The 16,562-nt window shown below is 36.1% G+C and overlaps 1 protein-coding gene across 1 annotated transcript; it reads left to right on the top strand.

Annotated features, from left to right (window-relative positions):
• The first annotated feature begins 10,324 nt into the window (after positions 1-10,324).
• Positions 10,325-12,924, top strand: LOC142986688 (uncharacterized). Its single transcript, XM_076135275.1, has one exon. It carries the CDS (start codon positions 10,470-10,472, stop codon positions 12,486-12,488), a length of 2,019 nt encoding a protein of 672 aa, XP_075991390.1. The 5' UTR covers positions 10,325-10,469; the 3' UTR covers positions 12,489-12,924.
• The last annotated feature ends 3,638 nt before the right edge of the window (positions 12,925-16,562 follow it).

The following is a 16,562-nucleotide window of genomic DNA, read 5'->3' as shown; positions in this document are numbered from 1 at the left end:
CGTGTGGAGTCGCGAGAATAACAGTTACACTAGCAACGGATTTTTAGGTATCAAACATTAGTGAAATATTCTCTTTTTCAAATATTTTACATGAGTAATATAAGGGCTGGGGAACCATCGTGAAGCTAGTAAGTATAAAAGTAATGATTACAAGCTATATCCGCGACTTAATTCGCGTGTTCGTCATAAAAATAAGTAGCCTAAGTCTTCAGCTTTTCATCTTCATCCAAATTTTCTTACAAATCGGTTCAGCGGTTTCCCTTTGAAAGCGTTATAAATAGAATTCTGTACCTCGATTCTCTACCACTATCGTCAACCGACAACCGGCTAGCTATCGAAATTTTGACATTTAGAATGTACTGCCAAAATATTTCCTACGACACCAGTCAGAGGCGCTGATCAGATTTTCATACAAAATTTCTCGATGACAGGTCGGTTGTCGGTAGTAGATAGTAGTAAAGAATCGAGCTACTGTTTTTATAACAAATAGTACGAATATTCCATATTTACACTCTACTGCAACATCTTTTCAAAACAAAACACGGAAACTTCAATATAACAAATAGCTTCATAAATAAACTATCTAAAACGAGTTTCAATACTTTACAACAGACAAACAAACAAACAGACAAATTGCCCCCTTACAAATGACAGGCTACGTTCCAATCTCGTCATCGTATTTGCATCTCAAGGGCCGTAGGATCGATTCCCGGTTGAATACAGAGTGGTTTCCGCATTTGGATGCATTGCTTTTGCTACTTTGTGAGGGTTTCTGCATCTGTATGGATCGGCTTTATTCTTGGTATGGCGTTTTATACGTCTCGACTTTCAATAGACAACTGAAAAATGATTTTTATGTATCTTTATCATCACATTTGTGATACCCTAAGGGGAAAGAGAGTGCACCCCTGCTGAAGGCTCTATTTTCGCCATTTACAATGATAAGATGCGAGCTTATTGTCATTTACCAAGCATGTTACCAAAGACCGGATTATTAATGAATTTTTTTCGGAAGAATTTAGAAAGTCCTTTTAGAACCTACTTTTCCCAGCTCAGAAACCGGACACTACGTTAATTGAATATAGTATTGCCTAGACCACAGAAGTAGTTAAAAAGAGCTTTCTACACTAAAAATGTTGAAAAAAAAGAATGCCTTCGAAAAGTTCAAGTCTAAAAATAAATAAATGGAACAAATATATTTTCTAAACGGCCATCTTGCTTTCATTTCTTTATTTACTCGTCACACACAAAGCTCATACATTTTCAATTACCAACTAACCTTTGTGTTTCCCTGTCATTCTTATAACGAAAGTAATTCATTCGAGAAAATAAATTGCACGGAGAACTGTCTTCTTTCAAGTTTCAAATAATAATAGATTGTTGTAACAATAAACAACTTTGAATACTCGTAGGAATTATAGACAGACTCGGTATACAGAATGACAAAAAATAGGCCATGGTAGATAACTACTTACTTCAAAAATGTTACATACCGATTCACTGAACGGAAACATGATTATATTTTAAAAATAAATATAACTACTTTTTTTTCATATAGTTTAAGCACATTGACCATGCAGTAGCTCGATTCTCTACTACTATCGACTACCGACAACCGACCTGTCATCGAGAAATGTTGTATGAAAATCTGATCAGCGCCTCTGACGGGTGTCGTAGGAAACATTTTGGCAGTACTTTCTAAATGTCAAAATTTTGATAGCTAGCCGGTTGTCGGTAGTCGATAGTGGTGAGAATCGAGGTACTGGAATACGCTAGAATATAAAAGAATAAAAACCATTAAATCTATTTAAAAATGATCATACCATTTTATCTATTCAATTTTACGTAATACACAGATTGCCTTCAACGTACAATAATTCATCTACACCGAAACTCAATACTATATTTATAAAGGGGAGAATTTATCGCGAACCATATAAGGTTACACGTGGTGTTTTTATAGAGTGTCCATGCCTTTATAGGGCTGTGGGTCAAGTGTGATTTATTGCTATATTAGTGTACACCGGGGTTTACTTACTTGTCAGCGTGTTGGCGTGCTATTTTTGTTTTTATATTTAGTTTCCCTGCGAATAGGAATGTGGAGTATTAAGTACGGTTAATTGGTTGTACGGTATTCTATAAATAAAAGGTGTTATGTTTATTATTTGAAAATATACGAAACTGAAAACTTATTTTTGTTTTGTAATCCATTTAATGGAAATTGCCTTTTTATTTTTATCTATAATATCAGTGGTTTAGACGGAATCCTTGTTATAATTTTTTTATACTACTCTATTTAGATTCAGTTAGGTTAATTTCGTTGTAATTTGATTTCATATTCTATCATTCCTTAATTGCAACTGCATGAAAAAGTATTAGTTCAAATCAATTCGTTTAAAACTTTATTCTTTTGAGAATAAATCTGTTGATCATTTGAAAAAAACAACAAATTGCACGACCAAGGAATCGAGCCCCAAACATTGTATTAAATTAAACATTAATAAGTCCCACACCTTAGACAACTAAGGGCCAGGTTTTTCATGCATATCTAAATTAACTGCTAAAGCCTTTGACTTTTACTTGACATATGTGTAGTAAAGGCACGTTTGGCGCAGTGGTTAAAGTGGTCACCTCGCCCCGCAACAACCATAGCGTCGCGTGTGGTGGGTTCGAATCCTACCCGGGATAATCTCTGTGTGATGAGCATTAGTATTTCTTTCTGAGCCTAGTTGTCAATTTATTTTTATAAGTACATATATTTAGAAGTATATAAGTATGTCTATCAGTTATTTGGTTACCATAGTACAAGCTTTGCTTAGTTTGGAATCAAATGATCGTGTGTGAGTTGTCCAATAAATATTTATATTTAAATCATTTTCTTTATATACCTATCAGTAAATTAGTGAAAAATTTATGTTAACTGCTATTTTTACTTTACCCCTATATTTTGACTGTTACTTCTGAAGAAGAGACTGGCCGTAAACCATCGATAACACTACACACTACTCATAAATGCATTACGTTCCTTCACATGATAGATGTGTTTCTCAATATCGCCACTAATGTAACGATACGTGTATCGTACGATAATGTCCGGTTTTTGTGCGTAACAGCCGGTCACAGTGGCTTCTTGCCGTGCTTAAGTGGTATTCAATGTCTTGGAGAAAATATATGCACGTTCTTTGGTATTGTCCGGTTATAGATAACTATAACACATAAGTGTTTGTTACAAGAAGTTAAACTTAAAAAAACACAACAAAAACGTTCGCATTTAAATAAATAACTTTTATTAATTGACTTTATATTGATTTTGACCCAAAATCAAACATAGGCTATATTCATTTCGCAAATTACGCAAGCGGAACTCGCTCTTTTCAGTTAGTATATAACAAACTAGCTGACCCGCGCAACTTCGCTTGCGTCACATAAGAGAGAATGGGTCAGAATTTTCCATGTTTTTGTAACACTTTTTACTGTTAGGTACTCTGCTCCTATTGGTCGTAGCGTGATGATATAAAATATGCTTTTTTTTCACGAAAAATATTCTCAAAATTATTTATATCTCTTAGTATAACGAAGTCGCGCTAAGGCATATCCGCCATTAAAACAGTTGCCATGGCAACGGAATTTTGTTAATTCAATGTCATTAAAATATTGATATTTCGCGACTTCGTTGAATTTTCTGAAATTTCCCGGGAAATGCGTCATTTTCCCGGGGTAAAAAGTAGCCTATGTCCTTTCTCGGGTATCAAAATATCTCCATGCCAAATTTCATGCAAATTGGTTCAGTAGTTTAGACGTGATTGAGTAGCAGACAGACAGACAGACAGACAGACAGACAGACAGAGTTACTTTCGCATTTATAATATTAGTATGGATTGGTTATATAGTATACACATGATATACCAAAATCGAAAGCCCCAATAAAAAAAAGCGACATCAAAATGTTTACCCCAAAATTACCCCATTCTCAAAGGATTGAACCTTATAAAAGATACAAGCGTATTCCACGAACAATGATTACGTTATCACGCCAGAAAGGACGTGGGAGGTTGCACTAGGGTGACAAAAACTTGGCAAATTGTCCGGACTAACGGGCCGCTAGGGTGACCATCATTCTTGTTTAGGACGCGACAGGTGGATCCGGAAAATAGAAACGTCCCTTTTCACGCTGCATTAATAGACGTGAGGGGATAATATTTTTTATTGTTACAGTTTTTTGTACAGAGATTTGAGTATTGTACGTCCTAAATGTGAGTTTGTGAGGATGGATTGATGTTTGTATGTATATATTTTACTGCATAACACAAAAACTACTGAACAGATTATGATGCCTTACATAGATAGTAAAAGAGAGCCAACCCACACTAGGCTAGCGTGGTGTACTCTAAACCTAACCCCTCCCTCATTCTGGAATTAGACCCTTGCCTAGCAGGTAAGATTGTAGGCAGGGTTCGATTTATTTATTCTTCAGCAGTGGGACATTGATAGGTTAAATTCATTATTATTTATTTACTACACAGATAGATTTTAACCCGAATATACACTTAAAATAAAAATGTACCCTGGAAAGTCCTCCTACGCGGACAAAACCGCTAGCAGCAGTTTTATTAATAAGTTTATGTAACCTAACTATTTAAATGTTTTCTGCGCTAGATAAACGCACTAACTACACAAGTATTTCGAGTTAACAAAAGCTTAAGTACCGAATATTTATTTGCTTTTTATTGAAAAACAGGTTTAATTTCAACTTGCCAATTCCAAATCCAATACACTTTGCAACTTTTAAGGCAATCTTTTAAACAAACCTTAATAATTTAAAGCCTCTTCAGGGTTCCATTGTAGAACAAAAATGAATACCCATTACCGTTCTGATACGTTATCTATACTAATATTATAAAACTGAAGAGTTTGTTTGTTTGTTTGTTTGAACGCGCCAATCTCAGGAACTACGGATCCGATTTAAAAATTATTTCAGTGTTAGATAGCCCATTTATCGAGGAAGGTTTTAAGCTATATAACTTCACGCTACGGCCATTAGGAGCAGGGTAGCAATGAAAAATGTTACAAAAACGGGGAAAATTTTCTCTTATGTGACGCAAGCGAAGTTGCGCGGGTCAGCTAGTAACTTATATGTGTGGATGTGAATGAGGCAAGGAAAGTTTGTAAAGATTGTACCAAGTGGCGTTCTTTTGACTCTGAAGACTACACGTCAATCTTGTAAACTAGTAAGGTACCCGCGGGTATTAAGGCCTAGCTAAGGGAGATTTGTAATAAAATGAAGAATATCCAATATAATCAACCAGTTTTTATAATAATTAGTCATGTACTTATATTACTACCGAGTTTAAACAAAAAATAGCTTCTAAAGCTTAAAACTAAAACATTATATCACTTTTAAAAAAACGCTGTCTTTAGGCCTTATTATAATAGGGTAGGGTAAAAAGGCCTATACTATAAACTATTCAAAAATCAACTTAAACTAAGTAAATTAGTATTCTTGACATCAGTAATCATTAACATAAGGCAATAGAAAGCATAGTAGTCTTAATAAATTAAAAAAATGTCCTTATTCGCATCCATCAGGACATTGAAAATCATCAGTATATTCTGCAGTCAAACCGACACATTCTTCGTGGTACCACTTAGAGCATCGCGAACATTACCTCATAGCATCATCCATTCTATCTTATTTGCAAGCATGACAGTACCGATCATTTTTTTTTGTGATTTATTTTTATCAGATCGCCTTCTGACCACAATGCTCGTTTGGGAGGCATCGTGACTGTAAGCACTAAAAACAATAATATATAAATTGAAAATATAAACTACGTATATACTACCACTAAAAAACATTTTAAAAACACGCTCCTACTTATATAGCAGTTAAAAAAATAGGAGTATAATAAGGCCTATTGTAAAATTTTATAGGCCTTAATATCCGCCAACCACCTATTTACAGAAAAGAATAATTATATAATTTTTATAACTACAAGTCTCTTAAAACGGTAATTTACGGACAAGCATACATTAATTAATAAGCGGACAGTCAATACAGGTTTGTAAATATGATATTTTCTAAACAACTTACGTTTTACTAGAGTCAATTTTTATAATTCGTGCTGCTGAACCGCACTTCTGAATGATTTCGACGATATTTGCGGGAGGAGAAGTGCAAGAGTGCGTCCGCCACTTTGCAGCGACTTGTATACGCTCTGAGCTTGTGTGACAGTAATCTTGATCGTCAACTACTGTATTTCGTACGTTTTTTGTGATTTAGGCCTTATTACCCGACAGGCCTTAATACCCGCAGGTACCTTAGACATTTATTTACAAAAGGTAAAATTTTGAATTAAATTCTTCAATTCGCGTAACCAATTTTTAACCGAAATTACATGCGCAAATAAGCCGGTTAATTATATTTTAGGCACAGAACCCTTTCTTTAAATATTCCTCCACTTAGCTCCATAATTCGCTCACCACTGCAAGAGCAAAACGTCCAGTAGATAATCCTGCCAATAAATATAGAAAGTAAACTGGAGTCCGGCTTAACAAAGGACGCAGATCGACTCTTTAAGAACTTGCTAAGGAATGAACCACGTTAAGCAAACAGTTTGCTGCAAAATATAAAAGACGCCATTGTTGTTGCCTCTCCGTCACTTGTAACACCTTGCCAATCTTTACTCCTTTTGTTGCGTTAGGTTCATATCCATAAATAAAATCAAATCATTCTTTTATTTAGGACAAATTACTTTTCAATTATAAGTTATGATAGTCAAATATTCAGTAAATTTAATTCTAAGGGCAATTTTATTTTATTTGTTATGTATGATATTCAAACATCGTATAAATTTAATGGTTCGTGTATAATACCTACGAAGTGAACGATATTCCTACTTTCTTAATGTGTAAATATAACAAATAAATAAACGTCATTGGACAACTCACACACGGTTATTTGAGACCAAAACTAAGGGGTAACCAATCAGACCTTGAACTATGATATTAACTACAATAAAATAAATGATAAAATATACTAAAACCTTCCAGAAATATACGTATAACAATTATATTATATTTACACCACACACGGCGCATGGCTGCGTGATAACCACGTTAACCTAACAATAAAATTAAAATAATCCATGCTAATATTATAAATGCGAAAGTAACGAAAAAAAACGGGGAAAAATTTCACCCATTCTCTCTTATTGGACGCAAGCGAAGTTGCGCGGGTCAGCTAGTTACATACATAAATCTCCCTTTATCTAAGAAAAAATACGCCGCAAACTAACAGCTTAACGAGGTCCTGCCCTTACAAGCGACGCTAACTAAGTAAAACACTGCTTAAGACTCGCAAGTTTTCTAGTTAAGGACGTTAAGCCTCTTTTTATAGATAATGGCCGCTTGATCTGTGTTCCCTCAGTTTTACTCGAGTTTAATAGAGTTTAGGATTCACTTACATGTTAGTTTATTTGATTTACTAGCTGACCCGCGCAACTTCGCTTGCGTCACATAAGAGAGAATGGGTCAAAAAATTCCCCGTTTTTGTAACCTTTTATTGCTACTCTGCTCCTATTGGTCGTAGCGTGATATATAGCCTATAGCCTACCTCAATAAATGGACTATCTAACACTGAAATAATTTTTCAAATCGGGCCCGTGGTTCCTGAGATTAGCGCGTTCAAACAAACAAACAAACTCTTCAGCTTTATAATATTAGTACAGATTACATCAATATCAGGGTAGCTTTTCTTCGTCGGATTCCAGTCTCATCGGATGCAGCTTGATACTAGTACTTTAAATGGAGCGACTGCCCATCGAACCTTCCCAACCCAGTTACTTGGGTTACCCCTCGATAAGACTGCTTGTCAGACTTTAAAGCTTCTGACTACTGGTAACTGTCTGAGATATTCGAAAATAACAGCCAAGATCTACAATTCAACGAGCTTAAGCGAAATGTATAAGATAGTCGAATAATCGCAGAATAATCGAAACTACGGTAACACATGTTTTAGTAATACTTATTTATCACTAGATCTAAAGTTACCATGAAACTTGGTTCTGGAGAATTCGTTATCAAGGGTTATGATATGCTCGACAAGTTGTATGGCAATCAAAGTTTGTAGAGATTACAGCAAATGACACTCTTTGGTATCTGCCTAATCTCTTTCGAAAGATAGTGATTGAACAAAAATCCGGGGAATACCCGCTTGTGACAATCAAAGACGATATCGATAACGCTCTTTTATTAATCGTTATTCAGTATTCCGGGACTCCCCGTATGTAATCGACCGGTAAAAAGTGTTACCATACTATAAAATTCAATGGTGCCTTGGGTTCGTATACCTGACCATATGCGTGGGATAGGAATGCTTATACTACTTAGCTATCATATTATTGGCTCCTAATTATAAATTTTCTGTCTATAAACTTTTCAAAATAACAACCCGTTGAACTTATAATGATGTCTTGTAATACAGTACTCGTATACAAGTTACCGTGTTGTGTTTCAAATTAGGAAACGACTCAAGTATAAGAGAATGTTTAACTTTTTTTTTACTTATTTGCAACATTGTTTTAAAGGCCAATTTTACAGGTTATGGATAACTGTCAGTTAATGTATCTAATTAATAAATTGACAGCAAGACTTCTGTGGCGCGGTTGGACTGGAAGTTTCTTGCCAGCTCTTCTCATAGGCCCTAACTTCCAATCTGGTGGTAAATTCACTTCCTATCTCTCTATAGTAAATTATATAGCTTGTTGCTATGTTAAGTGTCAGCATTTAAGTCCTAAATAAATAAATGATTTGATTTCGGGGTTTGATTCCGGGTCGTGCCAAAAAGTAGTTTTTGAGTTTTTCTGTTAAGAATTGGTCTGTGATTGCTCGTAGTTAGTAAGTTGAGGTCAAAGACCTTTGTGCCTCCGAGAGTACGTAAAGCCATCGGTTCTGCCTGACCTCTCACTGGTCGTATTGGTTGATGAAATAGAGAGTGTACCTGTGTATTGTGCACACACTTGGACACTAGATATAACAAAGTCCTGCACAGTTGGCTATCGGATAAGTCATAGCCGGATATTAGATAAGAGGACATTATTGTTATAAAACGGTTCATTACCGTGAGCTGATAAGAAAAACTCAAACGCCTCAACAGCCGGGGTTATCTCGGTCCTGCTCATTTCCATCTGAAAGAAAAGAGACCTAGATATTGCCTCGCGAGGCTGCTCGCTCAGACAGGACCCAGCTATTAACTACGATTTATATTCAATTTACGTAGTCATAAACTTACAGGTTACAATAATCATATAATTTTTGTATCGTATCTCAGCAACAAGCGAGAAGGATAAAAATGTAACATTATTGTAAGTTTTAATGAATCAATTATAAAAAAGGAAGCTAAAAATATGTGCAATTTTAGCAATTAGTAGTGCAGTTCAAATAGAATAGGGTTGCCAATACCTATTCACGAAATTCCCCAAATTCGGGGGAAAAACTCAATTACCCACACAAAAATTCGTGCAGTTTGTTTTTATTAAGGCTTTTGCCTATATCTTACAATTTAACATAATTTTAAAAGGTATAAATTTGACGATACCACCCTGTTTTTTTATTGCATTTTCTAATTAAGGAAACTATCGTGTCTGTGTGTAGTCTGTTTCTGTTTGCTGTTTTAATATTTTTTTAAGTCATTGAGCTTCTTCTCGACTGATACATTAGCGAATGGAAGCACGAGTAAAAACTGGATCACTATATTTTAATTGGGAAACAAATCTTGTCCTGCGATGTTTTTTAAGGAGAATACTTTTGCCCGATAGCATTCCGTATCATTGTCTGCATCAAACCCGTGCTCAGTGAAACCCAGCATAGCGTGAGCTAGCCATAGATCTATCATCTGAATTCTGTGCTGCTACAAATGTTTCCAGTACAGGAAATCGCTGAAGTACAGGCGTCAAAGATTTAATAGTAATTTTTTGGGCAACTGATGGATCTACGATTGATATTATTCTGAACAGGGAGTCTCTGAAATCGAATCTCTTGGAAATGTCCAATGTTAAGTCCATGAAATAATATTCCCCACGTTTTCCCCGCACAGTACCCATCTCCACACCGATCCCCGGTCGACTTGCCATTACCCGCTATTCGGGGAATTACCCACACATTGGTTGAAAAGAACGTTCGTACAAAACGTTAATCAGATGTTCCCATACTTTATCAACACTGAAACATTAATCATGCAAAGATAACACTATCAATGCCCATATAGCGTTCATACACTTAAAATTGCAATCAGTACTCATTTCGGTGCAAAACATTATTACGTTAACATATTCGCATTCATTTGTTATGTATTCCGCGTATTTGTACATACATAATATCACGACTCATATACCCGAAGTTTTTGGCTAAGTGTATGAAACACTCCCACGTTTCGCCAGTTATTGTTCCAGTGTGTTTGTTTGGTTTGTAAGATGGTTCTGGCAAATTTGCACCCTTTCAACGCTGATACTATGGAATGGTCGGCTTATATCAGCCGCTTCAAGCAGTTTGTTGTGCTTAATGGCATTGCAGACGATCTTTGTGTGCCGTTGTTGATCTCGACAGTCGGTGACCCCATATACGGATTGATGTATAACCTCTGTGCTCCCACGGATCCAGGTACCAAGACTCTCGAACAACTTGTACGTCTAATATCCAATTATCTACACCCGTGTTCAAACGAACTCGAAAACCGACACAAATTCCGTTCCCGTAAGCAAAAAGCTAGTGAATCTATTACCGATTATCTACACGAGCTGAAACAAATGGCAAATTCTTGCTACTTCAAATCAAAGATTATGGAAAACATTCGAGATCAGCTGGTCTCTGGCTTGATCGACAAAGAGATACAGAAACGAATTTTTGATAAAGGACTGAGGGTATATCAGGAAATACTCGATTTAGCTCTGATGCTAGAGGCTAAGAGCATAGCGCCAATAGAGAAGTTGTATGACAGCACTGAAGAGACATCTAATGAAGGTAAGGAATGCGACACGAGCGTGCTTGCCGACCCGCCTGACAGTCTCGTACCTGAGCATGAGAGCAGTATTCCGCCCGCAGAGAACATCACACTCAACATGTTCTTTCAACACGTCGATAATTTCCAACAATCCTCACTGCAGCAAAAAATGGATGCTTCAGATGTGAACTACGACCTTATTGGAGTCACTGAGTTAAAAAGTGAAAATACTCAAGAGTTAGAGCAAATAACCGAAAACTGGACGGTGTTTAGACGAATACATCGTGAACATAGAAATAGAACAGTGACACTTGCAGTTCGGCCCGGTGTCGACGTCACTCGCCGGACAGACCTCGAGTCTGATCACGGAGAAGACGTGTGGGTGTCGTTTACGTCAGGAGGTCGTCTCGTGTACGTAGGCCTTGTGTATGTAAGCTTTAACCATGACGATGAATGTGCAAAAAGATGGTGCGAAAATGTCCAAAATTTTATTGAAACACTTAAAGGCACTGTTATTATTTTAGGAAATATAATACAATTGACATATTCCAAGGAATGGGACTACTTTCTTAAATTCACAAAAGAATTTTGCTCGTTTCTACGTAGTTGTAACTTAAGTAATAGGATTAGTTCTAGTGAACATGATGTTCTTTTATTAAAGGAGGACGTTTTTGCATCAGTTTCGATTACGGAAGGTCTAAATGATTATCCATCATTACCGTTTAATATAAAGATTAAAATTCTTGAACTCCCTTCAACAGTGGAAGGCGGTGTCAAAGAATTAGATAAAAATGTAGAAGATCATAAAAATGTAGATGAACTTGAGAACCTTCCCGGTACCATGACAAGTCCTAGCCAGCCTGTAGAAGAAAAACGTACATTTAACATGTTCTTCCAGCACATTGAAGAGCTTCAGACATTAACATCGTTGATGGAAAATAATGACTTATCATTTTTGAATAATGATTTCATTGGATTAACGGGGCTACCACATAACCATTCACAGGATGTAGTGGAATACATAGAAAACTGGACAGTGATAAAGCGAGTACATGAGCAGTATCATTCTAAGGTGAAACTTGCCATTCGGACTGGTATAAATTTTACACGTAGAACAGATCTTGAGTCAAGCAATGGAGAAGACATCTGGGTGTCGTTTACGTCAGCCGGTCGTCACGTTTACGTGTGTGTTGTCAATTGTTTCTATAACAAAGATGTGGAAACATGGTGTAAAAAGCTTGAAAATTATATCGGTACTCTTAAAGACACGGTTATTGTATTAGGCAGTATGCCTTTAATAGCCGATGATGAAGGGACTATGGCTACTTATAATAAGTTTTTGAAAAATTGTGGTTTTATAGATGCTAATGGTTTTAGTCATTATAATATACTTTTGTTGCAAAATAACGTTTTTTCTACTGTTTGTGCCGTGGAAGATATTTTCAAACCCGTGGCGGAACTGCCTCCAATAAATGTTAAAGTATGGTTATAAAACAAATGGTAAAAAAACAAAGGTTGATTACCTACTACTGTCGACTACCGAAAACCAAACGGCAGTCAGACATTTTGTATGAGAAAATTACTCTGCACCCAGTGCACCCCTTTGTGGGCTCAGCAAGAAAAAATTTTTTCTAGTAAATTGAAACGTGAAACGCTGGCTACTGGATAGAACCGAGTGTAGAAAATCGCTCTAAAGAGTTTGTGTTAAATGTATTCTTTGAATTTGTTTATATTAAATTCTGTTTCATCATAATTTTGTTGTAAACAATTGATTGGAACTGAATAGTTCAGACAAGTTTGATTAAGTTAGGCGAGAAACACATAGAGACGAGTGTCCCTTTTTATGAGTCATTGTGAAGGAGACCATGAGTTTATGTTCACCACCATCTTGAGCAGATGTTTTTCGTTGTGAATGTGAGGAAAATAAATGATACATCTAATTTGTGCTTATTTATTACCTCACGCCTGATTCACTTGTATTTCTGGTAACTATTTATTGGGACAGTTAATTATAATCTAGTCAAATCATGTAAGGACTCTCTACTAACATGTCAAATTTAACAATACCATTGACGGAGCTTGCATTTGTGCAAACAAATAGAACTATCTATACTAATCTATTCTAATATTATAAAGCTGAAGAGTTTGTTTGTTTGAACGCGTTAATCTCAAGAACTACTGGTCCGATTTGAAATATTCTTTCACTGTTAGATAGCCCATTTATCGAGGTAGGCTATAGGCTATATATCATCACGCTACGACCAATAGGAGCAGAATACCAGTAAAAAATATTACAAAAACTGAAAGTTGCGCGGGTCACCTAGTGTGAAATAAAATAAGTCACATTATAGTATGGTACAAGCTTTGAAAACAACAAGATAAGACTTTCTCAATAAGCCGAGTGCATACATGATGAACGGGGACTGATACCAACGTTCACAACTTCGACCATTAAGAACTAATTACGAGAGTGGCGTCACATGCGGCCTCGTTTATCAATTGATCACTTGTTACTTGTACAGTGTGTATTCTGCCTTACTTTGTGTTCGATTTTAGGAAGTTGCAAACACCGATAAAAAAAGTCTTGTTAATATATTTATACATAGATCTATGTGGTATTGTAGCGTTGAGTTGTAGAGAGAGCAGAGCTTGTACCTCTAGAAACGACTAAATCAATGATTCGTAACTATAATTTATGAAAATCTTTATTCTCGGATTTTCTATTGATAATCTTTGATCAGACGTTTCAAGTCATTGTAACCTTCCTATCTTGCCTGGCAAATGGGTATTCCTTTTTTTCCTGTAGCCTTATTTTCTATTACTTTTCGGCTAGTTTTCATTCTCATTATTAAAAAGACAACTCCCGCACTAAGAATTGCTCTTGTGCCGCGGGGACTATTACAAACAGATAAACAACGGACAAAAAGTACAACCAGACCAGAAACAACTATACTATATCTTAAGCAAACATCTGTGTTTAAAAACAAATGTATTTTACCGAATTCCTATCTGAATGCCCCTTTTCTATTAAGTCGGGGAAAAAGTCTTTTCGCATTATAGTATGTATGAACTTGTAATAAAATCTCTTTGGCTTCAAGAATCACAAATGAGTATACGGTTCATTAAGTTTATTTCAGTGAGCTCGTGAGGTAGCCAAATATCGAGCTTTTGTGTGTAGAGAAAAGATTTTGTTACAAGTTCATACAAACTGTAATGCGAAAAGACTTTTTCCCCGACCTAATATTATGTTTTTTTTGGCTTTATTCCTCGGATCTGCCATAACATTTCATCAATCAGTCTTCAGTCGTCATGAGGCATGTCAGTGGCAGCGCTGGCAGCTTACATACAGTAATAAGGTGTTGTCACTTCAAAACGAAAAGCGAGTTCATCACGGAAGCTTGCCATAAAACGCTCCCTTTATATGAGACTAGCTTCTCCCCGTGACTTCATTTGGGTAAAATATTTCAAAGGTAAAAGTATCAATTAGTTGCTAAACGGGTTTTAAACGTGATGAAAATTTTAAGGTTAAGAAAGGCAACAAGATAAATAAATTATATTTCGTATATTGTATTACAATGACGCCAATTTATTTATCATACATTATTGCACCAACCTTATAACTAAGCAGAACTTACACAAGGTTTATTAGTAGCAAGTAGTGTGCAAAAATAAGTATCTCTATATTGTGAATATTGTACATTTAAGCGTTAGTCTTGGTCTATACGAAGCAGGAAACAGATATATATTCAGGAAATTGATAATACAAGTATGGGTATCATAACCACAACTTGCATTAACCGTATCCTGACTAGATTCGTTTTTGGAGTATTTTATTACTTAAATTCATACATACATAATACATATACCTTCCATTACTATTGAACATTATAAATTCAATTGGGACCCATATAAATTGAAAAAACGTATTCTTTTAAACAAATCACGTTACAGGATTCAAACATGCATAAAATATGACATAATGAATTTGGCGGGACAGACAGCAAATAATAAACGCCCGTCAAGCTTCGCGGATGTTATGAAAAATCCTTATTGTTACTTCTCTTTACTTGGTTCAAAAGGCCTCTACCCACTTTCCTGATTCGAATCAAAAGCCCTAACAGTAACGGAATCTGTAGCTATCAAATACCGACAACCGACCTGGCATCAAGAAATTTTGTATAAAAATCTGTACCTCGATTCTCTACCACTATCGACTACCGACAGCCGGCTAGTTATCGAAGTTTTGATATTTAGAATGTACTGCCAAAAAAGTTTCTGCGACGCCCGTCACAGGCGCTGATCAGATTTTCATACAAAATTTCTCGATGACAGGTCGGGTGTCGGTAGTCGATAGTAATAGAGAATTGAGCTATTGATCAGCGCCTCTGACGGGCGTCGTAGGAACTATTTTGGCAGTACATTCTAAATGTCAAACTTTCGATACTCGGCAGTACCGACTGCACAGAATCGCGCTACTGACAATCATGAAAATGTAGACTAAGTAGGTATGTGTCAATTAATTTGGTGTCTAAATATAGCGACAAGCCGTAGTGTGTAGAAAAGGAAATTGCATTAAGGTTTTTCTTAATTCTATTGGAATATTCACCAAAATAACTGGGAGTTTACCGTACTCCGAGTTACTATGGTATTCGAATTATCGCTTTGTTAAACATAGTTACTAACTAATGCTACATTTTATTCACAGCGATATTTTGTACCAAGAAGCGGAAAACTAAACTCGTCGCTAGCTTTTTATGCAAACTATTAGCAATTTATTATTACTTATTTTAATAACATTACCCCCAAATTTTCCCAGGGTACCCCATTGTACGGTACCTACTCAGTTGTCAGTACATAAAAAACTAAAGACTAAAAATTATGAGTCCGAAATCTTCAGCGCCTTATTGGTGTAGCTTAGAACAGTAAGGGTGCTCCCACACAACAGTAATGTAACGTTAGAAACTGATTCATACCATTTGTTTTTAAACAAATTTGTTTTAAAATTATATTAAAATTGTTTTATTATCGTGTTACATAATGTTGTATAACGTGTTGCTATGTGGGACCACCCTATCAATCTAACATCCTAGTGTATAAAGAGCCTAACATCCATCTCTCCCCTCGTACGTGACTTATTCGCGAGTAAATTCTGACTAGAAGGTGTTCATTTACGAGAAATGTTTGTAAGAGCTCGGCTATGAATACGGGACATTGTGATTCTCAGTCGCACTATGAATTCTGATAAAACGTGCGAAATATTGAAAAAAAATTCAATGATTTTAAAGAGTTCTCAACCCGCACTTGGCCAGCATGGTGGACTCAAGGCCTAACCCCTCCATTATTCCGGCAGGTCCCACTGCTGGGCAAGGGTCTCCTCCCATAATGAAGGAGGGGTTAGACCTTGAGTCCACCACGCTCACCAACTGCGGGTTGGAGACTTTTCATACCTACAAGAAATAATGTTCAGGCATGCTTCCTTCACCGTTGGAACCAGTGATAATTATTTCTAATACACACATAACTTCTAAAAATCATTGTTATGTGCCTCGAGTTCGAACCTGCAAGT

Source organism: Anticarsia gemmatalis, chromosome 3 (assembly GCF_050436995.1).
Source record: "Anticarsia gemmatalis isolate Benzon Research Colony breed Stoneville strain chromosome 3, ilAntGemm2 primary, whole genome shotgun sequence".
In the NCBI taxonomy this organism is placed as follows: domain Eukaryota; kingdom Metazoa; phylum Arthropoda; class Insecta; order Lepidoptera; family Erebidae; genus Anticarsia; species Anticarsia gemmatalis.
This window is presented reverse-complemented; position numbering and strand designations above follow the sequence as displayed.